A 25,838-nucleotide genomic window follows, 5' to 3' on the forward strand; every position below is an offset into this window, starting at 1 on the left:
ATGACAGGGAGGTCTGTTGACATTGAAATGAAGGCCTATCAAGAGCACAATGTGTTGGACAGCCCCAGCAGCAATTGTAGGACCTGAAACGTTCCAGCACTGGGGAAAGGAAAGGGAACCAAGATAATGCTCTATCTTGGCCAAGAACTGAGGCAGTACCCTGAAGAAGCTCTAGAAGTAGGACCAAGTACCATCTAGTAGCTCTATCATTTATTACGCAGTTCTAAGTCACAGATCCAAGACAGAGAGCCCTAAGGCCAAGTTCAGGGCTCTAACTAAATATTGCTCAGAAAATACAATACAAGAAGTTAGCAGAATCTCAGAGACAAACACTAAGATAAAGTCCAAAATCAAGGAGCAGGCTAGACAAATGAGCAAACAAAGAAACAAAGAAAAAAGAACCTGGCCATAAACAATTAATAAAATAAGAGGGATGGGGAAGACAATTACAGAAGATGATGATATGTAAGTAAGTAGAAGCAAAACCTCAAAGAAAAATACAGAATGAAATACGCTCAATGAAGTATTCCTAGAAGTGTTAAATCAAAAGCTCAAGAAAGAGATTAAAAATATTTTTTAAAAAATTTAAATTTTAAAAAACATTCTAAAATAAGAAATAAGAGGAAATATGTTTGCATGACTATATATGTATAACCTATATCAAATTTCTTACCATCCTAGGGAGAAGTTGAAGGAAGAAGAGAGAAAATTTGGAATTCAATTTTTTTTTTTAAATTAATGTTATAAAAAATCTCCCCCTTGATAATATCAGGTATCTGCTTCATTTTTCATTTAGGAAATGTTTACCTGTGCAAAAGAAATAGAAATTAGGTAATATTTGGAATTTACCATTAAAGCATATAATTTATATTCTTTAGTAATTAGCTTGCTTCATAGAACATTTTTCCTTTTTTTTTTTATTTCTATGTAATATCTAAGGTGAAAATATATTGCCAGTTGAATTCTTTAATATCTGGATAATATTCACTATGTTTTGAACCTGATTGTTTTAGAGTAATATTTTTTTTTTGAAATTTGAGAATAAAAGTACTGCCTTATAAGAAAAAAAAAATTAAAATTCGCTTTTACACATAACTGGGAAGATGAAAATACTTAAACTTTCTTAAAAAAAAATAAGAACAATAGAAGAAAATTGGAAAAGACAGGGAAAGAAATGAGATTTATTCATGAAAGTGTTATGCTACAGTTCTCTTTTATTGTTCTCACTCACTTTCCTTAATTGTTCTGCTTCAGTTTATAACTGTCTGCTCAGTCCTGCAAAACCTCCCTTCACTCTTTATCAGAATACTTGATAAGGGTCCTCGAACTTTTTAAATAGGGGGGCCAGTTCATTGTCCCTTACACTATTAGAGGGCCAGACTATAATAAAAACAAAAACTTTGTTTTGTGGGCCTTTAAATAAAGAAACTGCATAGCCCTGGGTAAGGGGGATAAACGTCCTCAGCTGCTGCATCTGGCCCGTGGGCCACAGTTTGAGGACCCCAATACTTCTCCCCCATCCCAAGCTATCAGAATGTCAGATACTGTCTATTAAGATGCCTCTTCCCATGTCTGAGGTACCTCCCCTGATTAAGTCATCTCATCACCAGTGCCTTCCCCACCCTGTCAGAGTCCCATATTCCTGCTCTCAGCACCCTAACTCAGCCCCTGCCTCAGTCTACCCTGAGTCTGATCCATGTGTATATAGGTCATTGAGAACTCTCATTGTTTGCTGGATTCTTGGAGATGATAGTGTCATTCAGTCCTGAGACCAAACCATGGATTCATTTGGTCCCAATAAATCTCCCCCTTTAAATAAATTATTAAATACTCTCTAATCTCTATCTTGCCTCAGTTTCTTTAACACTACATTTTGGAGGCTTCCCACCAAGATGTTAGATAATGAGCAGGATTAGAGAATGGAGACATTTGGGTCTCTGTCTTGGGCCTCAGGGGAGCTGGGGCTGTTCCTCTGGGATTTTTTTTTTTTCCAGAGCCTGCTTTTTTGGAAAAGAGCAATTTCTAGCCACAACTGTGCCTGAAGTCCAACAGTGGACATTCTATTTCGGCTATGGGAGAGTAAGTCTGGATGTCTTAAGACCTGTTCTGTTCAATCTGCGCTAGCATCTGGATTCTCAGAATAATGAAATGCTGACGGGCATTAAATTCTGAGAGTAGAGTTCTCTAGACACAGGGGGCACTATCTGGTATCTAAGACACACCTGGTTCTGTGTGTCAGTTGGCACAATTCTGGGCAGTGCAGAGTATAAATCTGGGTGTCTTTTTTAAAGACACCATCTGGCAAAAAAACAAAACACAACAAAAAAAAAACTCCATTTGGATTCTGGGAGGAAAGACTTTGGAGCTGACAACTTCCCTCAGGGCTATTTTAAGATTTCCAGATAGTCCCTGGTCTGAGCATTAAAAGTTTTGACTGCACAGTCTATGTCTGTGTGTTCTGTGTGACTTGTTTGTCAGTCCTGGTTGGTTGGGAGTTCTGCTAAATTAAGAAATTTGGTTATTTCAATGTTGCAACTGTACTTAGTATAAAATTTGCTTGTGATAATTTATAAGTATTTTAAAACTGGTGATCAGATTTTCCCTCAAAGTAGTTTAAATTCAGCCGTGGCTTGGATTGAGCTAGCCTAGATAAGGCCTCTGGAGAACAAAAGGAGTTTATGCTAAGTGCTTTGAACTCTGGCTGGAGAAACATCTGATTAGGAATTTTAGGATGATTCTAAATTTATGGGAAGTAATTTTACTGTTGCCTTTGCATGCCAGATTTGTTCTGAGCATTCTTTTGGCCAGTTTTAAATTGTGGGAAATAATTTTACTGTTGCCTATGCAGGCTAGATTTAGTTATCTTTGAATGTAAGATCTTGTTGGAGTGAAGTTTGGTTAACTTACCTGACAGGGGTCACGTGCCTCTAATTAGGTAAAGAAAGGTCTGACTTTTCTATAAGCTCCAACTTTGGCCAAAATTGGAATTTAGGAAAAGTCCTTGGGAATAATAGCCACATGGAATCCTCTCCCCTACACCTCCCACTCCCACTGCTTTCTGCTACTTTAAAGATTGGGTGGGGTAGGGATATTTTGTTTAAAGTCACCCTCACTGCTCTCTGCTACTTCAGCTATAGAGTGCCTAGTTAGCCTGGGGTGCAGTTTAGCTCAACTTCCCTCCCTGCTGCCTCTTGGGAGGGGAAGGGCAGCCACATGGAATTCCCCTCCCCCACTAAGTGTGTTCCAGCCTTTTTCTGCAGAGACTTGGGTTTGGCAAAAGATTTCAGGAGAGAGGTCAGCTTTTAAGTTATTTGACTTATCTATAATTTGGTAGGGCTGTTTCTAAAGGTTTAAAGGATATTTTAAAAAATCTTTCAGATTCTTATATGTGGAATTGGGGATTCTGTATAAGTTTAATTGATTGTATCCTGAGGTTATGTCCATCATTTAAAGGACTTCTGAAAGTAATAGTTTTTCCTTGTCCTTTTGAAAATGTTTGTCTTAAATATGAAAGATAACTTGTGAACTTACTGAAACAAATTTATTACAATATGAGGTTATGGTATTTCTAAAAGTTTAACAGTTTTAAGAACCTCTTGATTCTTTTATGTGGTATTTGGATATTCTGTATAGGATATTCTATTTAAGTTTTAATTGATTGTATTAGGTCATCCTGAGGTCATTTAAAGAGCCTCTGAAAATAATATTTTTAGTCCTTTTGAAAATGTTTCCGTTATGGACAATATATAATTTGGAATATATATCTATGTAATGAGTATTTTAAAAAGCAAAATGATTTGTATGTACAATGTTCACTCATGGGAACATCTACTTAGACATGAAAGAAGTGAACTTACTGAGACAAATTCTTACTGTCATAAATATAAGGTTATAGTAAATATCTGTTTAGGAGTTATCTGAAACTTCAGTTAATAGAACTTGTTATTGGAAATAAAATTCCTTGGGCTTATAGTTAATGCTATTTGGGAGTTTTAAAGCTCCACTCTCTGACAGATAGTGGGACAATTAACTGGAGTAAAAATGAATTAAAGCTATTTTATCCTGTTTTGCTGAAAGTTAAGTTTTAACTGCTTATGTTATAGTTTTGTCCCTGCATTTTTTCCTGTAACTAATTTCTATAATCGGAGCAGTGATCAATAAGAAACTGTTACTGCAATTCAATTATGTCATACCTTGCTATTTCCATTCTGGTTATATGTAATCATTATATCCTAAATAGTTGGGCCAATAAGTATTTAGTCTGATCATCTATCTGTTACTGGATATTGTGTCTGGATAAACTAATGAAAGGACAAAAGCCTAACTGCCATTTTATCTATTGAGAAGCTGCTGGCCAATTCATACTGGCCTCTTCACATTTTGTATTAGGCTGTTCTAACCTTTATTCATTAGATTTGTGTTTTTGTTCTAGATTTTGATCAATTTACAGGTATTGACTTGTTTCTGAAATATGGATCAGTCCATCTGAAGCTTTGGTAGAAGGCAGCATGGCTGTGCCCATCCCCTCTCTAGACTGAGCATCTGGGACCATCCTCAGCATGAAGCAATTTTTGAGAGACCACTATTCCTGATGTAATATAGGGGAGTAGGAAAGTGGCTGAATTATTGTTAAAATTTTAACTGTATTATTGTGTTTAAGATAAGTATAATAGAATAGAATGGAGGGAAATGTGCAGTAAACAATGCTAACTGAGAATTTCAATGGGATGAAATCACCCTAAAAAACAGAAGAGGATATCTTTTAGAAATCAGAAATCACCAAAATATTTACAAGAAACACACTTGAAATAGGATGATATAAACAGAATTAAAAAAAGAATCTATTTAAAAGCAGAATCCTTTCAGCTGTAGCTGAAGTGAAAAGGCCAGAAGTAGTAATCATAATTTCAGACAAAAAAAGTATAATAGATTTAATTAAAAGAGATAAACTTGTAAACTATATTTTAGTAAAAGTTAACTTGGACAGTGAATCAATATCTGTACTGAATAAATCACATATTAAATACATTCATAAAGGAAAGTTAAATGAATTAAAGAATTATAGACAAAAAAATAGAGAGAGAATATTGAATAGGAATAGAAAAGAATATATTGTTTTATTATCTGTGAATTACAGTGTCAAAAATCTCACAAATGCAAGAAAAACAAATATTTATTGAAAAATTTTATGACCATAATGTAATAAAAATTACATTCTATAAAGGAAATTTGAAGCATAGACTAAAAATATCTGGAAGCAAAATAATTTAATCCTAAAGAACAAGTAGATGAAAAAAATAATTATGTAAACAATCAACAATTTCATGAAAAATAATGATAATGAGACTATATATTCCTGGAATACAGTCAAAGCAATATTTAGGAGGGAAATTATATCTCCCTTCTTTGTGATTTCAGTGCTTGCTCTTTCACTATTTCTGTTAATTTTTTTTTCTCAATAGTACTTTATTTTTTCAAATACATGTAAAGATAATTTTCAACATTTATTTTTATAAAACTCTGTGTTGCGAATTTTACTCCTCCTTTCCTATCCTCTCCCTTCCCAACAAAGCAAGCAATCTGATATAAGTTAAATATGTGTTATCCTTTGAAACATGGAAATTATGACTTCAAAAACTTACATCAATAAGAAAGGGGGAAAAAGTCAGATCAATAAAATGAGCATGCAAATAAAAATATTAGAAAATCAACAAAAAAAAATTAAACACAAAAATAAAAATAGAAAAAATCAAAGGAGAGATTAGCAAAACTTTAAAATTAAAAAAAAAAATTGAACTAATCAATACTACTAGAATCTATGCTGGAAATACAATACAAAGAAAAGTCCCTTCCCTAAAGAAGTTTACATTCTAATGAGAGAGGAAAGATGCAAATAGCTAGTGGGACCAGCAAAGGCTTTCTATAAAAAGTAGCCTATGTCCAAAGTCTTGAACAAAGCAGGGAAATACAAGAATCAGAAATAAAGAAGAGATCATTCCAGTCACTGGTAATAGCAAATACAAAAGCATGGAGACTGGAGAAGGATTTCTTGATTTAGTTACAGGAAGCAGGGCAATGTAGTCAGATTATAGAATACTTGGAAGGAAGCCAAGTATGAGAAAACCAGAAAGGCAGAAAATGCTTAGGTTTTAAAAAGCTTTAAATGACCAATGTAGGAGGAGTTTATATTTGATCCTATATGTAACAGGGAGCTATAAGAATTCACTGGGCAACGGGCTGAAGTAGTTGTATCTATATTTTATTTTTATTTTTTTATTATTATATTGGGTAATTTTTCAACATTGTCCCTTGCAATCACTTCTGTTCCAACTTTTTCCTTCCTTCCCTCCACCCCATCCCCTAGATGTCAGGCAGTCTCATACATGTTAAACATGTTAAAGTATATCTTAAATACAATATATGTGTGCAGATCCATATAATTCTCCTGTTGCACAAGAAAAAATCATATTCAGAAAGATAAAAATAACCTGGAAAGAAAAACAAAAATGTAAGTAGTCCACATTCATTTCCCAGTGTTATTTTTCTGGGTATAGCTGGTTCTGTCCATTATTGATCAATTGGAACTGAACTGGATCTTTTCATTGTTGAAGATATCCAGTTCCATCAGAATATACCCTCATACAGTATTGTTGTTGAAGTGTATAATAATCTCCCAGTTCTGCTCATTTCACTTAGCATCAAATAGTTCATGTAAGTTTCTCCAGACCTCTCTGTATTCATCCTGCTGGTCATTTCTTACAGAACAATAATATTCCATAACATTCACATACCACAATTTACCCAACCATTCTCCAATTGATGGGCATCCCTTCAATTTCCAGTTTCTAGCCACAATAAAAAGAGCTGCCACATGTGTATCTTGCACATACAGATCCCTTTCCTTTCTTTAAGATCTCTTTGGGGTATAAGCCCAGTAGTAACACTGCTGGATCAAAGGGTCTGCACAGTTTGATAACTTTTTGGACATAATTCCAGATTGCTCTCCAGAATGGTTGGATTTATTCACAACTCCACAAACAATGCATCAGTGTCCCAGTTTTCCTACATCCCCTCCAACATTCATCATTATCTTTTCCTGTCATCTTAGCCAATCTGAGAGGTAAGTAGTGGTATCTCAGAGTTTGTCTTAATGTGCATTTCTCTGTAGTTTCAGTTTCATCATCTGAAAATTGTTTGTTTCCTTTGACCATTTATCAATTGGAGAATGGCTTGATTTATTATAAATTAGAGTCAATTCTCTATATATTTTGGAAATGAGGCCTTTATCAGAACCTTTAACTGTAAAAATGTTTTCCCACTTTATTGCTTCCCTTCTGATTTTGTTTGCATTAGTTTTGTTTGTACAAAAGCTTTTTAACTTGATATAATCAAAAATTTCTATTTTATTGCACCTATATTTTAGAAAAATCACTGGCACAGCTCAGTAAAGAGTAGTTTAGAGTAGAGGGTGACTTGAGGCAAGAACAATAAGAATATTCCAATGCAGCCAGGCAATATGTGATTAGGGCCTAAATTAGTGTGATGCAGCCAGGCAATATGTGATTAGAGCCTAAACTAGTATGATCATTTTTCACAAAAGGAACAAAGGGGAAATATCATAAATGTAGGAATATTAAGATTTGACAACAGTTTGGACACATAGGGTAAATGAGATATTGAATATGACATCAAAATTTTAGGGTTCAGAATTTAGGATGATGGCAATACCCTCCAGAGTGGAAGGGAAATCAGAAGAGGGGAGAGTTGGGGGTAAAAAAATTAGAAGTTTTCTTTGGGCATATTTCATTCCCCTTTTTCTTCTGCTTATCATTCCCTTCTATGCCTTGGTGACTTCTGACTCTGAAACTTTACTCAGTTATCTTGGACCTTTTTAGCCTGGGTATTCTTCTGATTTCATGGCTCCTTAGTTTCTGTTGAATTTCTTTTAGACCTCTATTTGAAGGATTGGAGGTAGGCTTCATTCCCTTCCAGTTTTCCTTGTTGTTTCTCTTCTTGTGCAATTCACCATCATGTCCTGTTCAAGTACATGACACCTTTCCACCCATGCCCCTTTCTATGCTGTTTCCCCTTATAAAACCATAAGCTCATGAAGTCAAGTAATAGTGTTACATTCACTTGTATCTGTATCCCTAGTGCTTTGCCCACTGTCAGGTGCACAGTAAGAACTTATATATCTCTTGTCATGTTGTATTTGAGATGCCTAATGGACATAAAAGTTTAAGCTATCCAAAAAGCAATTGGTTATTTAGATTTCATGAAGCTTGGGAGGGATATGAGGGAACCTAGGACCTAAGAACCTCATCTGCACAGAGATTATAATTGGTTCCAGAGAAACTTTTAGATCATTCAGTGAGATTGTATGAGGTCAAAAGAGAAGGGGACAGAGGATAGAGCCTTCAGGGATGCCCATGATTAGAGGATATAATATGAATGAAGGTGATACAAAAGAAACAAATGATTGAAGGAAAACCAAGAGATAGTAGTGTCATGAAAATGTAAGAAGAAAAGAATATCCAGAAATTGGTCATTAATGTCAAATGCTTCAGAGAAATGTCAAGAAGTATAAGGATTAAGAAAAGGATACTAGAATTGGTAATTAAAAGATCATTGGTAATTCTGGAGAAGACAAATTTGATGGTCCTCAAATGAAGGTTTTATGAAGAATCTTACATGACTGAAAAATGAATGAACAACGTGTGCCAAACATTGTGTTGGTGATGGGAAAAAAGTACAAAGAATAAAAGAATCTCTATTCACAAGAACTTTACAAGATGAGAGAAGATGGAGTTGAGAGAATATGAAAAGACTTAGATTGCTCAAGGAGAGGACCATCTCTTCATCTAAGACAAAAGTGATATATAGAGTAAAGATATTTAAATAGTATGAGATAAGGAGGAGATAAAAAGAAGAAGCTCTCAGGAAATGTCCTCTTTTCCACTAATGTATGATAAGAAGATCATTAGCTGAGAAGGGGAAGGGCAGAGAGTTTGTGAGAAGCTTGAGGAGAAATGAAAAAGTATGTAATAGCCATTGGGGAAGAGTAGGATCTTGAAGTGATTACTGAAGAACAGAATGTCATCCATGCTGCAGGAAGAACAGGATTTGAGAGATACAAGGCATAGAGAAAGATGAAATGATAAAAGATTATAAGCAAAAGAAACACTGGGGGATACAATCCAGTCCTATCAATGTGTGTTTAAGGATGGAAGATAGTTAGAAATTAGGATATTTAATGAGAAAATGCCAAGACTTCAAAATATTGGTTAAAATATTTATTTCAACTGCTTTTTTGTGATGATTCCTCCCTGTGGAGGCAACTCTTTAGATTAATGAACATAGGTGACAAGTTATTTAATGTGATCAAAGATAACAGAATTCCTTCCACAAATTTGATTAACTTCTTTAAAATGAAATCGGAGTATGAGCACTCTTTAAAAAAGCAAACTTTTTTGAATATGGTTTTATGAAAGCTAAAACCTGATAACCATAAATTGATCAGCTTTCTGTTACCTTAGCATTATTTTGCCTTAACTTAGTTATCTATGTTTTTGGAACATTTAGAGATTTCTTTTAAAGAAATCCAATTTTAAAAAAAAAGACGATAGCTCCATTTAGAGGAAAAACAAAATAAGGATATAGTATCAAAATATAGCAGCAAATATGTATTTCTTTTATTTTTTGGAAACTTAAGACTTGAAAAAAGCCTGTAGTATAACCTTTCCATCACTCCAGTTAAATACAAAGACCACCAGTATAACAAGACGACTTAGAAAACCATAGGGGTGGCCCTGATCATAATACACATAGCGTTATTGAGGTACAGGAAACTAAATCAGATGGTTCTGCTGAGAGAAATATTTTTTATCTTTATAAAACCAAAAAAAAAAAAAATTCCAAACCTTAATAGATGAAACATAAAAATGCAGATATAGCAAATCAGAAAGCTAAAAGAATATTTCATAAATAGTACAAACTTGTGTTTGTATTATATTTCTATTTACATTCGAAACCATGGGTATAAGAAAATAAAAAAAGAAAGAAAGCTAGCATAATTAGTGTTATTTTCTAAGGGAATAAAAACAGAAAAAAGGGGAAAAAACATAATATCAACACTTATAGGCATTAATATCAGATAATTTATATTATACAAAGCATCTATATATCATTAAATTCTTTCCTTCTGTGCATTTTTCAAATACAATTTATTTCTAAAATAAGTCTACACTTTGTCTTCTTTACTTCAATTCAATGCAGTTATTACCAATCAATCATTTAAAGGCTAGTTTGGCTTTTGTCTTCTCAACAGCCCAAGTAGGCAGCTTTGTTGTCAAATTCCCCTTACACAATTCATCCTAAACTGTCATCAGATTCCAAAATCATAATTAGATCAACTTTATCATAGGCTTGAAAAGGAAATGTCAATTCTATACTCCCCATTTCGTAATTTCCCCATTAAAATACCCCTCCTTAGCCATCCCCTTCCTATATGTGTATCCTCTGCCGATTAGAAAGCAAGCTTCTTAAAATCAGACTCTTTGCTTTTGAATCAGTATCCTTAAGAATATAATTCATAAATTCCATGCTTCTTTTCCTTCCCTTCTACTCTTTCTTTTTTTCCTTTCATTCTTTACTCCTGATCAGTTTTCCTACTCATTATGCCATGTTACTGCTCCTCCTCAACCTATTCTGACATCCCTATGACATTTAATTCATTCATACTCCACTGACCAACCAAGGCATCACCCCTTTCCTAATCTTGACCTTATAAGCAATCATTGTACACCAAAACCCCTGACTCCTTTGCCATATCATTGCTTATTCCTTGTCAACCTAAATGATTTATTATTAGCCCCTTTGTTTCTACTCACATGTTCTGAATGTTGTTTTAAAAGTTGCACAATCATGCTAAGTGAGTTCCACTAAAAACTTATTGCTATCTAAATCTCAACTAGGGACAGCTAAGTGACACAGTAGATACAATGCCATTTCAGGAATCCAAAAGATCTGAGTTCTAATCTGGCCTTAGACATTTATTAACTGTGTGACCCTTCACAAGCCACTTATTCCTGTTTGTCTCACATTCCTCATCTGTAAAATGAATTGTAAAAAGAAATGGCAAATGAGTCAAACAATACCAATCAACATTAAAAAAAAAAAAAAACAAAAAAAAAAAACCAAATTCTCCACTGGGCCTTTACTGTTGCATGAACATCCTTTTCTTCACCGCTAATTGTCTTTACCACAATCTCCATCACAGTAGCTTTTTCATACTTATTTTCTCTCCCTCTTCCTAACTTCACTCTTTCAGTCAAGGGTATTACCATTCTTTCAGCTAACCAAGTTCAACCTCCCAGTCACTCAACTCTGAATTCTTTCTTACTCCTAATATACAATCACTTAGCAAATCTTACCAGTTTTCTCTCCATAACAACTCTCTTTAGTATTACCTAAATACTTACAAGATTACAATCCTAATTTAGAATCTCATCATTTCAAATGTGAACTATTGAAACTTCCTCCTCTCTGCCTGCCATACTTTTCTTTCCTTTCAAAATCATGCTCCATACTGTCATACTTTCTGCTCACAAAGGACCAATCTGTCTTTCTGTCTGTCTGTCTATTTATCTATCTGTCTGTCTGTCTTTAAATTGTATATGTATATGTGTGTATAAATCTACTCTTTATGAATTCTACAATCCAGTTAAATTATTCTATTGTTTTTCTTCACACATAATACTACCTTCAATCTGTATACTTCTGCTCCAGCTATAAACCATGTTTAGAATGTACTTCTTTCTCTCCTCAGTTTCTTAGATTGTCTAGCTTCCTCCTAAGTTCAAGTACCGTTTTTTATTCTCTTAGCTGTTAATGCCTCCCCTACTCTTCCACATTTGCCTACTGAATTTATCTTAAATATATTTAAATATTTAAAGAATATTTCTAAAAATTTCTTGTATTACTGTGTGTTATAATAAAAATATTTAATAAAAATAAAAATATTGAGGTACAGGAAACTAAATCAGATGGTTCTGCTGAGAGAAATATTTTTTATCTTTATAAACCAAAAAAAAAATTCCAAACCTTAATAGATCAAACATAAAAATGCAGATATAGCAAATCAGAAAGCTAAATTTCATAAATAGTACAAACTTCTGTTTGTATTATATTTCTATTTACATTCGAAACCATGGGTATAAGAAAATAAAAAAAAGAAAGAAAGCTAGCGTAATTAGTGTTATTTTCTAAGGGCAATATAATAAATATAATAATATTTATTGGATTTTTTTAATTAAGTCTTTAATTTCAGTTCTGTTTGGTGTTCAGTTTCACTTTCTACTATATTAATTCTATTGCTAGTTGCTTTTATGTATTATTTGAGATTTTCTATTATTACATATGTATTACCTTTACATCATATACAAGATTATAATCCTATAATTGAGGATTATATAATAATATAATAAAATATAAGATCCTTGAGGGCAACAACTACTCCATTTTTTGGTGTGTTCCCAAGTACCTAGCACAATATGTACGTAGAAAGCATCAAATAATTGCTTATTGATAGGTAAATTGATTGAATAGGGGTTTTTAATCCCATTTAAACATCAGAAGACTGAAGATGACCATTATGTATTAATATTTATTGCTTTTTTTTAAAATGAAAAATCTTGCTTGTATTTGAGTTTCCTTTAGATCTGTTCTAGGAGGCAATGTGGTATAACCTACATTGACTCTGGGATCAAAGGAGTTGGATTCAAACCATATCTCTGAAGCTTATTATTTCTATAACTTTGTGTGAGGTACTTAATTTCCCTATTTCTCAGTTTTCTCCTTTTTAAATTGAGGGGGTTGGACTAGATGTCTTCTGAAGTCCCTTTAATTTTAATTCTGTGATCTTATAATCTATCCCTTTTCAACAAGAATCAGATTTTATGGTAGAATTTAATTGTACATGCTTAAATCTTATGCTTCTTTTAGAAACAGAGAAGCAAAAAACGTAGCTAAATATGCTAAGCTTCCCTTCCCACCATCTTCCAAAAGGAAAGTATTCCTTTAAATCTTTTCATGGTATTATAATTTTAAAGCAGTTAGCCTTCTTTCCTTTTCAATAATTCATATGGAAATAACATCATGCCAACTACACAGTAAGCCCTCAATGACTCAAGATGTCCTAAACAACTTCTTTATCTAAAGTTACATTCAAATGCTTCAAGTCCTCCTACTGAAAGAATTTACGAAAAGACTTCTCTGACCACAGACAATTGTGTTTAGGGTAAGGATCCCACTGAAGTACTTAACTACACATGGGTCATAGTGTTGAAGCCCACTAGAATTCTAACATCCCATGGTACACTAGACCATGGATAATTAAGCAAGCAGGTAACTCATTAGCAATCATTTTAATAGCTGACTCATTTGGCTTCCCTCTGCAATGATGCTTTGACTTTAAAAGGGCTTTAGGAGATAACTAAGTACAATAGGACAGTCAGCTTCCCTTGACTAAAGACAAAGGAATTTAAGCTGCCTGAGCCAGTTCCTTAAATTTGCTATCTTAGGTTTTTGGAAGATAAGAATCAAATGAAATCTATCCATATTAAGCTTGTATTTTATTATTACTATTTACCTTCTGAGTATGTCTGTTAACTGAAAATATTCTTCCTAGACAATAGGGATAGGACTTTGGCAATCTGACTAAAAGTTTCTCTAAAAAGATTTTGTCTGTTACTCAAATTATAATTCATTTAAATGGAGTTAAAAAAAAGAACTATTTTTTTTTATAAGCACTTAGTCTCACAGGAGAGAGTAAGTACTAAGTTATGAAATTTTATGGTAGATGAATAGGAAGTGGAATATTTAATCTGAAGAAAAGAGGACTCCAAAGTAAGGGGAGAGGAAACAATAGATATTTTCAAGGATCTGAAGGGCTGTCAGCCAGAAGAGCAATTAGACTTGTTCTACTTTGTTCTGTTTGCTCCCAAAGGCAAGAACTAGGAGCAATAGGTGGGGGTGGAAAAGAGGCAAATTCACTTTATGTCAGGAAAAATTTTCTCACAACTGGGGTCATCCAAACATGAAATATATTGCCTTGAAAGGCCTTGAAAGGCCCTCCTTTGAGGTGGTGTTCAAATAAAGGCTATATGAAAACTCATTAAGCTAGCTGTACTGTGGATTAATTTTTAGGTCCAGGGTGAACTAATAGGCCACTGAGGTCCCTTTCAATCCTGAAAATCTTAATTTTTAAGAATTAATACTTGGAATACAATCATAAGGCCAAATAAAATAAGACTGTCAAATCAGTCAAATATAAAAACTGGAACTAGAATTAAAACATATTTTTAAAAAAAGAAATAATGGAAAAAGTGCAATACAGAAGATATAATAGAAAACTTCAAAGAAAAAAAAAGCAAGAAAAGCAATCACTAACAGAATTAATGATGGAAAGGTAAGCAATATGTAAGCAATGATGTAAAGGTAATACATATGTAATAATAGAAAATCTCAAATAATACATAAAAGCAACTGGCAATAGAATTAATATAGTAGAAAGTGAAACTGAACACCAAACAGAACAACTGAAATTAAAGACTTAATAAAAAAAAATCCAAGTATCCAAAGAATAATTAAATTTTGGGGACATAGGAAGTAGTTTATAATCATTAGGAAGATTGCTCTGACTTCTTGAAAGAGTTTAAACAAACTCATAACTGCCATTTATACAAACGTTTCAGGAAGGAAATGGTCGAACTTGGTGAAAATTTTATCTTCCAGAATTCAAATGTAATCTTGAATGAAAGATAAATACTATTATATAGAGCAAGGTTAGAAGAAATATGATCAAGATGAGCAAATTAACCATTAAGAAATATGATGTTTCTAAAGAGCTTCAGATTATACAAACCCCATACTCTTTATGTGGAAATTATGCTTCTCCTTTTCAGTCAAAATATATGATATAGGTTATAAATTTCATTCTGCGAGTCAAAAGATGGAGTGGGTATTGGAAGAATAGGTATCTAAAATGAACATGTAGACCATATGTTGAAGGAAGAAATGAAGTTACAATAAAGAAAGCTATGTAATAATCCCCAAATTTGCTATTGCTTCTCTGTGAAATTTATTTGTATATATTCCTTAATGATGGAAAGGTAAGCTGACTATAATTTGATGTAAAAGTTAATTAAATTTCTTTCAAGGGAAAAAGGAGAGAACAAAAAAAAAGCAATATCTCTAAGTTATTCAGCTCTTTTGTTCTAGGGTAACAAAGCTATACTTTAAAAAAAATCAAATAAATAAATAACGAAAACATCTTACTAGTCATAAAAAGTATGTGCTTCAGAGTGCCTTATATAAAGGCAATAAATATATGGCTACAAATGTGTAACATCCTCTAAAGTTTTAACAAGTTAACTACAAGCACACAAACTCTCATACAGTGCATACTTTAAAAATCCAACCATATGGAAAAATAATTATAACTTTGGGCAAAGGCATTCAAATTCATAGATTTCATTCCACTTAAGAATTCAACATGCAATAATAGGAGTAGGTAGAAGATTAATAGTGATGCTTTAATTTCAAGGTGTTCATACAATGTGAAGTCAAACTACTGAAAGAAAAAAGTAACTAAATATTTTACCTGGCTTTGGGGGATTGCTGGAAGAGTTGTTTTAAATATTAATGTCATCTATCTTTTTTTAGGAACTTTAATAATTATTTTAAAATGAGGCTTAAATCTATAGTTCACAGACCAGGTTTTCAAAGGCTTTCTCAAGGATGCTTATAAGTTAGTGTGTATTTGCAAGATTGCACATGCAAACTAATCTGACTAGTGGAAGCCACAATTGACCTTTTTGTTCCCAAAGAGTTAGGAATAATTAGGTACAGCTATGATTGGCCAATTTGGGGCACAATTAGTTTGCATAGATACTATTAGCACATGCCATTAGAGCCACAATTTCCTGGACCACAATACTAGTTACAATAAAATTTTATCATCTCCAAAGTCTAGAAGAGGTTTTAAACATAAATAGGTGCAAGCTGGTGAAGCAAATAGTGACATATGTTAAAGTTACCTAACTGCTAAGTAAACTGTCAAGAGCATTATTAATGCAAAGTATCTGTTCCAAACAAAAGGGTCCAATCCATCAAACTTTTCTACTGAAAGTATCCCCACACCCTAGTCCTTCAATTACTGCAGCTAGATGATAAAGTAATCAGTACAGCAGATCACCACATCAATCAGGAGAGATGGGATCTGATTTCAAGATCAAATTGGCTTTAAAAAGCCATTAATTATCCCAGCTTAAGACAGCTGATGTGAAAGGTGAAGAAACACAGAAGATAAAAATGTAAATGTTACAGAATCCATGGACAGGATTAAACTTTCCTTTTTTTTTTCCTATGCTGAGAAAAAATGCACTTTGCAAAGAGCTGAAACTTTTAAGGCCTGGGAAAAAGTAACAAATAACAGATCAAAACTGTAGAAGAAAGGTCATTTACATTGAGAATAAATAGGAATTGATAGCAAAACTTACCTTTTTAATAGAACGATTTGCCTTCTGGAAAAGATTTTTATTTTAATCAGAAGAAGAAATAAATTAACCTTTGTTTGTCTTATCCAAAAGGGGATAGAAAGACCTCAAGCTGATACTATCAGAGAGCAGTCAAACCATTTGAAGAGTGTCTGGGCCAATGGTCTGTGAGAATAAAATATTTAATTGTAGTACATGATTTCTCTCAATAAAGGCAGCTCTTTGCAAAAGGTGCTTTTAAAAAATGAATATGGTAAAAACAGGACATGGAGGAAAAGAGGCAATTTTGATTTTGACTTGTCCCTTTAAATGTTCTGAATAAGTCTGCATGAAATCTTGTGTGTAGGGATAAAAAAAAAAAAGGAAGAGACTATCAGAACTTGAATGCTCAACCTTTTGTAGTAAAAATACTCAGTATAACCATATAAATGACACAGGGTATATAAAATCTGACTGATTAATGCTAAAGGATACAAGTGAAATCCCCAACAAATTGTTAGAAAAACATACTATTAAATTGCAGTCATGTACATTTCTCTTTTTCAGTAAAATCTTCATCAGAATTAAGGAAAGTCAAGTGCATACAAGAGTATAGAAATTGAGTCCTTATACCATGAAATTGTCTTTTGATAGAAAAAAATCAGTAATTTGTGATTTTTTTTTCCTTTGAAGCAGATATTTACATTTCCACTCAACTTCCTTTAGATTCCTATCCTATGCCAGTGTTACACATTATAAAAATAATGCCAAAAGATGCAGATATGAAGGTGATTTTTCTCAGGATTTGATTTTTAGGATTCCCAGCAATCTACTACTTCTCTGTAATAGTCATATGATGGTCTGAAATAGTCTGATGACACCAAACACCAATGGGAGTGACTGAAGGGTGGAGTAGAAACTTCCACCTTAATGGGCTTAATTAGTATCAATTAGGGCTTTAATGGCATTTCCACAAAGTTACACAACACATCTCCATGGGCACCATACAGTTTGAACATGCAACCCCTTTGTCTACTGAACAAATATATATTTACTTGCCAGTAAATGCTTCATAAAGTCTGAAATGTTTTTCTAGCTTTGGTACCCCATATTCAATCTTAGGTGATTTATGCATTTAATGCTTATCTCTAAGCAAAACATATTAAAATTTGTGCCTCTTTAAAAAAAATAATTATCTAAGGATGAAAACACCATATATGTCTTGTAGAAATTCAGTTTATAAATGTTCTCACTGTATCCTAATGATCTGAAATTCTTTGGAAAGGCAGATCCCATTATGCTACTCCACAAATCACAAAGAACTGGCCCAAAAGCAAGTTTGCTGTTCTTTCACTTTTTTCTTAGATTCTTTTGAATAGTATAATGGCATCTCCTCAAACATTTTACAATACAAATCTGAAATACAACACAGGGAAAAGTAAAGGAGGAAAAGTGATAGAAAGAGGAGGGGGAAAAAAATCCCATCTATGGCAATATAGGGGTAGTGTGTCTTATTAAAAGATAGCAAATTTGTCTTTATCTTGGTTTTAAAAATTAGAAAATGATAAAAAGTGTTTTTTCTCCTAATAATGGAGGATATGCATATTTCCCCCCTTGGTTTGAAATCCTTGAGGTTCTATTTCTGAAATTATTTGAATCTCTCATGAGCAGTTCAAAAATCATTGCCCCTTTCATCAATAGGCAGGAGAAATTTAATTCACTTAATATTCTTAGGGTATTTTAAAATAATGCTCATATAATATATCTGTACATTTAATTCAATTTGGGAGAGGGGTCAGATGTACAAGATGTGATATTGTGTTCAGTAAAAAATTATTCAAACCAACTCATGTAAAAATCTAATCTGGAAATATACATATACACATACCACAGAACTTTAATAAACTGAGAAAACATATGTGAATAGTCTTGCAAAGAATAGTAATGCCATCATTAAGTGACTACTCCCTAATGACAAAATGGAAAAGATATCATCATCATCATCATCATCAATTTTATAGGATGCTTCTCTGGGAAATCTTTCCAGGTATTTATAGTGTATACTTTTGTGGTACATAGGCAATGGGAATACTTATGAGAGAGACAATTATGATACTAATGCTTCTAGGGCAATGAGAAAGCTACTCACATAATTCTACAGTATGGCTTTCATTTTATGGCATTAATAATAGATTTAGTTGTCTTTTCCTTTATATTTTAAGATTGTTTTTACTGACCCACCACAGAAAGTAAAGCTGCTCTTCTCTAAGTATGAGAGGATATTTGTTGCAAAGAATAAACAGGCTTTCTTTAGAAGTGATTACTCAAAGTTTTATTGGTATTTCTCTTTTCCCGTTTTGTTCTTGTTTTTGGAGTGTGTGTGTGTGTGTGTGAATAAGAACTGGGATTGCTAAGGGCAACTAACTCATCACTATTAGACTGACAGATAAGGCACAAGTGCTTAGGTTAACAAGTTTTAAAGCTCTCCATTACATGGATAAAATACTAACTACCTCTTCAGCAAAATGGGTCTCTCAGAGACTAGAATCTTTGATTCTCTTCATTTTTACAGCCCATGAAATCTGAGGACAGTGAAAACAGGAAGATATTTCCATATTAATAGAAAATGGAAAGATCTGAAGCATCATTTCTACAGTTAGATCATCCTTTCCAAGATTATTTTCCATGTACTGTGTATTTACATATGTGTTGGTTTACAAATGTTGTGTCTCCCATTAAAATGTAAGCTCCTTGAAGGTAAGAATTGCTTTTTGCTTTATAATCTTCCAGGTAGCATAATACCTGGAACAGATAAACTTTAATAAATGTTTACTGATTCCAGGACATAGCAGACATAGTACAAAGTAGACATAGAACATAGTAGGACATAGTAGAAAGAAGAATAGTGGAGCTCATTCTGTGACAACTGACATAGTTGTACTTGTATATTCCATATCCAGGATATCACACATATTATCCATCTGATAAGTGTAACCACATTAAAATAAAATTGGGAAATATTAATAAAAGAAATAAAAATACAACAGAATATAGATACTATTAATATACATTTTTCTAAACCAACATGTAACTCACAAAGATGCTTATATATGGTTTACTGACCCTGATTTCTGTTAGTCTGATACCATCATTTCATATCTCTTTCTGTTTGTTGTTCATTTTCCTAGAGGTTGACTATTCAGCATAACCTACTTGATTTTTGATATTTATCTTAGCTAATGTTCAGTACTTACAGCTATTCAGTTGTTTTTCAGTTATGTCTGATTCTTTATTAACATCATTTTGGGTTTTGCTTGCAACTGATTTGACATTTCCTTGCCCATCTCATTTTACAGATAAGGAAACTGAGGCAAACAGGATTAACTGATTTGTTCAGTATCACATAGCTAATCATATCTGAAACCAGATTTATACTCAGGAAGAATAATCTTTCTGACTTCAGAATCAGTTATCTATTTTATCACTTAGCAGTCACTTATTCCTTACTACTAATATGTCTTTTCATCAGTACTTTCCAGAAATCTAAAAATTTCCCAGACCACAGATTTTAAAATAGTGCTTCTCTAAAGGCAAATGCCTGCCCTAATTTTGTCAAATGTTTAAAATGTATGGGAAAAACGCATTTCCTAGTCAACAAGTGACTAAAAATTGGGACTCTATGCCTTTCTGATCTGTTAACATGCAGCTCTGGCTACCTAGCTCTGTCTTTTATAGAAGAGGATGTAGAGTTTCTTCCTAGTAATGGAAGTCCAAGGAAGATGAACTTCTAGGCACATGTCCTCAGTCTTCTTTTTTTTAATTACAGCTTTTTATTTATCAAAATATATGCAAGGATAGTTTTCAACTTTCCCCTTGTGCAAAACTTTGTGTTTCATATTTTTCTCCTTCCCTCCCCTATTCAGGAAGTAATCCAATATTGTTTAAACATGTGAAATTCTTCTAAAGCCGCTTGCACATTTATCATGCTGCATAAGAAAAATCAGATCAAAAAGGGAAAAAAAATGAGATAAAAGAAAACAAGAAAGCAAAGAACAACAACAAAAAAAAAGTGAAAATACTTCTGTAGGTTTAATTCACTTTGGGGGAGGGATCAGATGTACAAGATACAATATTGTGTTCAGTGAAAAATTATTCAAGTCAACTCACATAAAAATCTAATCTGAAAATGTTTATACATACACACATGTCAAATAGCTGGATTTAAACATAATCAATAATAATCTTAATGGTATCAGAGGAAATGAAAAAATAGGAAGATATGTGTTCATATCTCTGCAATTTTGTTTTACCAGATATTACTAAGCAAGTACTATAATGTTAGATAGGCAACTTGGCTTCTTGAATACCAATAAAAATATAATGTACAAATACTGAAGTGATTATTTAGAAAGAAAATTCTTTCTCAAGTAAAATGATTCAAAATGGGTTTATGCTACAATAGGACATAGCAACTATTGATTTTTTTTTCTTATCAAGTATAAATATTATTTGAAAAACAACATCTAATGAAATTCCATTTCCAGCAATTTACATAAGGGTAAAAAAAGGAGGAGAGAAGTTTAATAACAATTTGAAAGTGTAAACTACACATGTTGATACACCTGAATCAGCAACAGGAAATGACTTTGCTATTTAAATTTGTCTCAAAATATTTACAGGACAGGGCAGATCTTAATCATTAAACTTCACTTTTTTTCTTCCCTGATGAGTTTGATGAGTTGTTATTATACCCTCTTTGCAGATGGGTAAGTTAAGATTTGGCAATATGCCCAAGGCTTAGAAATAAAACAGAACTGGGAATATCTACACTACAATCAAACCACACACACACACACACACACACACACACACACACACAAAGTTTCTAAATTTCATCATGGAAAATTATGAACAGGTATATATGAAACTGTGGCTTAAGATATTATTAACAAGATAATTTTGCATATGTGTAAACTTGAGGGATTAGTATAAATTAAAAGCACATATGCAAATAAAAAATTCTATTATTTACTGAGGCTGTGCTTGAAGATTTTTATTTTTCTAATGGTGTTAAGGATATGTTGGAACATGTGTTTAAAACATAGCAACTCTTTCTCATCATTATCCCTAAAGCAGCTGCTGATTGTCACTTTGGCAACATTCATTTTTGGTCATGCAGCTCTAAGAAACTATGTTTTAACAAATTTAGAAATGTCAAGAATAACTGATTTTTTTTTTTTTTTACTACATAAAGATGTCTGACTTGTAATGATACATCTCCAAAGGTTAAAGACTTGAGACCAGATCTCTGTGAGAATAACTGCTTATAAGGCACAGTGAAACAACTGCAGGGCTCATCTTCTCCACTATTAAGATCTGAATTTGAATCACTGCTCCTTAATTTAATCACTGAGAAAGTCACTTTCAAACATTTTGAGTTTCCTCTCCAAAAAATAAGGATCATAAAATTTGTCCTACCTACTCACAGAACTGTGGCCAGGCATAAGAAAGAAGATGGATGTAAAGTGTTCTATGAAAGTGGTTTGTTTTGGACATCATCCACATGTGTAATTATTGGGATACCAGCTGAGTCCCAAACACTTTAGAAGTTAAGTGTTTTATAGAACAAATCAGGCCTATAATTCCAAGGAAAATGATTTGATACTTGGACATGTGTCATTCTAAGTAAAATCTAAAAACTTCATGTTTTTAATAAAACACTAGAGTCCCTTACTTTTGTACAGATGATCTGAAAATGGGGGCTATAAGTATTTTCACCACTAGGTTTGTCATATAAAGACGCTGTACCAAAGAATCATGAAAAATGCCCACTCTAGAGAAGTGAATTTTAACTAGCTTGCAATTTTTGAAGACTTTGTGCTAAATATTTGGGAAAACATTTGTGCTGGAATCTTTAGGCTGGGATCCGATCTCCACCCACCAGCAGCACTGGCCTGATTGCATAATTAGTGCAAGTGGCTCTACTGGGGCAAAATCATGTAGCAGCAGTCAGTGACAGGAAAATATTAATGATTCTAGACTCGTCCTTTTCTTTGCTCTGATATCTCTCACATCCTACTAAATGCCCTTTAACTTTGGCTAAAACTATAGAAATGGGAATAAGAAGACACTTTCACAATGTATAAGAGGAAGCAGAAATGACTATATTCCCCCCCCCCCCCCCCACGCACATACAATTTTGTTTTGTTCTGATAATATTTTCTGTGGCAGCCAGGTGGTACAGTGAATAGAATGCAAGCCTTGCAGTCAGGAGAGCCTTTGTTCAAAACTAGCCTCAGATCACACTACTTGTGTGATCTTGGGAAAGGCACTTAACCCTGTTTGCCTCAGTTTCCTCATCTTTAATATGAACTAGAGAAGAAATTGGCAAACCATTGCAATATCTTTGCCAAAAAAAACCCCAAATGGGGTCATGAAGAGTCAACATGGCTAATTGACTAAATTGACTAAATAACAACAGAGATAGTATACTCATAAACAAAAATGACATTTTTTCAAAACAATATCTAAATTTCCTAAAAAAATGAAAATTCTGGGAAATATGTTCTCTATAATTACTAAGAAAAACAACTGAAAACTTAATTCAAATTTATAGCTATGACTTAACTCTTTTCCAAAATTTTAATATACTCTGGTACCAGCTTATTACAAAAAAACATTTCTCTAAATAAAAATAACAGAAAAAATAGCTTCTGACTACAAATAAAGAGAAAACTGTTTCTGTTTCAATCACATCAGTGAACAAGGAAGTCATAGCTAGTTTCCTAGAGAGGAATTCTTAAAGACAGAAATAGTCCAATAAGCACAGGAAATCTATGAGCACCTAAATATGAGGACAGTAATCTCTAAGGGAGCATACAAAATTACAAACATATATTCATATTTAGCCACATAAATGTAGTACATATTAAAAAGTAAGAAATCAAGAAATAAAATTGCAATTACTTATTTGAAGAAACTTCCACACACTGACATATACTTGGGGTTGATTACAGATTCAAATGATAACAATCCAAAGTTGCTTTGAAAGTAGATGCAAAAATTAAATACAAAACATCACATTTAAAAAAAAATAGAAATAAAAGCAAAATCAGACTCATAGGATGATGTCCTAAAAGACAAAACATATAGTTTAACTATTAACATTGAATACTTTCACAAAAATAAAATGAATAAAGACATAGCAAAAAGAAAAACTGTATAGATCTTTATATCAAATATTGCTCCTGAGTCTATCATCCAAGATACATTAGTAAATTGATACAAATGTTTCAAGATAATTACAAGCTAGAAAAGATCACAATGAAACATATGACAAATTACTAATAATAAGAAAAATGCAAATTCAAACAAGACTGAGATTTCACTTTGTAATGTACAAATGAACAAAAATGGCATAAACAAAACAAAACAAAATCAGAAATAGTGTGAAGAAAGCTTTGAGGAGTAGGATCACTAGCACATGATTGGTGCACTTGTAAATAAACCCAACACTTCTGGAAGTGAACTTGAATTTTTTTCTACCCCCTTATATCACCATAGTATTTCAAGCATCCCTTCCCTTGCACAAGAGCTTTTTAGAAAGGGGGGAAAAAAAGTCAGCATAACTGATGGATACATTGGAAAAAGTCTGAAAAATACAAAGTATAATAATTGGACCAACAACCTCCACAGAGGGGAAGGTTGGATATGTTTTTTCAAATCTCTTTATTTGTATTCCACTTGATCTTTGTAACTTTAATATATGTATACTTTTGATATTTTCGTGTGGAGCTGTTCTTAATAGTTATTATGTATATTGTTTTATTAGCTGTTTTTATTTCACTTTGATATTGATGCTTGATATTGCTATTGATCATATTGATCTCTCCAAACGTCTCTATATTTGTCTCATACATAATTTTTTCTTTGAGGTAAGGGAGAAGCAATTGGAGTTGTGACTTGCTAAAAGTCACAAAGCTAATAAGTATCTAAGACCAAATTTGAACTCAGATTTTCCTGACTTCAGGGACAGTGCCCTATCAACTGCCCGACATATATCATTTCTTACAGCACAACAATATTCTATTATATTCATGTCTGAGGCCAAATTTTTTTGGTATTTTATTTTATTTTTATTGCTAGTATTTTCAGAACTTTATCAAATAATGGTGGTCATCCTTGCTTTATTCCTATATTTGCTGGAAAGGATTCTAGTGCATATAATGCTTGCTTTTGATTTTAGACAGATACTTTTTATAATATATTTTTAAAAGAATTCCTCTTCACCTTTATTTTGTAAGAATTTTAAACAAAAATGCATGGGTTTTCTAACCATGGTTTAAATCCTACTTGATCATAATGAAGGGTTTCTTGGATAAATTTCTATCATCTAATTGATAGGCTTTCCTTTAAAATTTTTGAGTTATTATTAATTAATGACACTGATCTATAGTTTTCATGTTTTATCTCTTCCTGGTTCAGGTAGTAGGACTGTATTTGTCTCAAAAAGAATTTTAAACAATGTTTTCTTTCTCAAATGTTGAGAATAATTTGTTTAGAATCACTCAAGGAAATTATTTGAACTGTTTTAAATAATATCTTTGTTAGGTCATATGTTAGCTAAATGTTACTATTATATGTTTCTAAAGATTTCTAAAGAGTTATGGCTAAAATAAAAAAAATAGAATAGAATTAAGTAAATCTATATTGGCAAAAATTTACAAGATACCATCAGTAGATTAAACTGGGTCATTAAAAACAAAGCATTCAAAATATCAAGAAGACAAAAACATTGAGGAAAAAAAAAAAGGCAAGTAGCCAATAGCCTACCTCCACATAGTCCTTGGCATGGCCCCAATCTCTCTTGGCATCCAGATTCCCCAAACTGAAGCTCTCCAATTGTCCAAGGTGAATCTTAGCTACAGATCGGCTAATTTTTCGAGTTACAAAATTTGCCCCTGAAAAAGAAAAAAGATATTATCATTGATGTCCCACTGACTGATGAAACATTTAAAATCACAGCTCTTGGGCATCTCTTTCCTTCTTCAGCATATCTTCTTCTTTGCTTACCTAATCTTTGCTTAAAATAATAAAAACCTCAAATCACTAAAGTTCATTTGGGTAAAGGAAGAAGCTGGAACTTAGACCTACTTTCACAACAAATATCCTTCTTGGTGGAACTTCTTAGCATTCCTCATTTGCTCCTCAATATGCTGGCTAGGCATAAGGCCAAGGAAAAGCTATTGGAATGTCATTTTTTCTGAACACAAAATGCAGAAGGGTTATATAAAGGAAAACACC

General features: G+C 32.8%; 1 protein-coding gene and 1 long non-coding RNA gene across 2 annotated transcripts in view; one reads left to right on the forward strand and one right to left on the reverse strand.

The window, feature by feature from the left end:
* GMDS (GDP-mannose 4,6-dehydratase) overlaps positions 1 to 25,838 on the reverse strand; it is a 739,822-nt gene that overhangs the window by 363,646 nt on the left and 350,338 nt on the right. The window contains exon 7 of the mRNA XM_031946945.1: positions 25,368 to 25,495. Within this exon, the coding sequence (XP_031802805.1) occupies positions 25,368 to 25,495 (128 nt within the window). The remainder of the gene's footprint in view (positions 1 to 25,367; positions 25,496 to 25,838) is intronic.
* LOC116420656 lies at positions 9,803 to 12,193 on the forward strand. The gene is made up of 2 exons (XR_004231042.1): positions 9,803 to 9,838; positions 12,026 to 12,193. It is a non-coding gene; the product is annotated as an uncharacterized LOC116420656 (long non-coding RNA).

The sequence above is a fragment of the Sarcophilus harrisii genome, chromosome 1 (assembly GCF_902635505.1).
Source record: "Sarcophilus harrisii chromosome 1, mSarHar1.11, whole genome shotgun sequence".
NCBI lineage: Eukaryota > Metazoa > Chordata > Mammalia > Dasyuromorphia > Dasyuridae > Sarcophilus > Sarcophilus harrisii.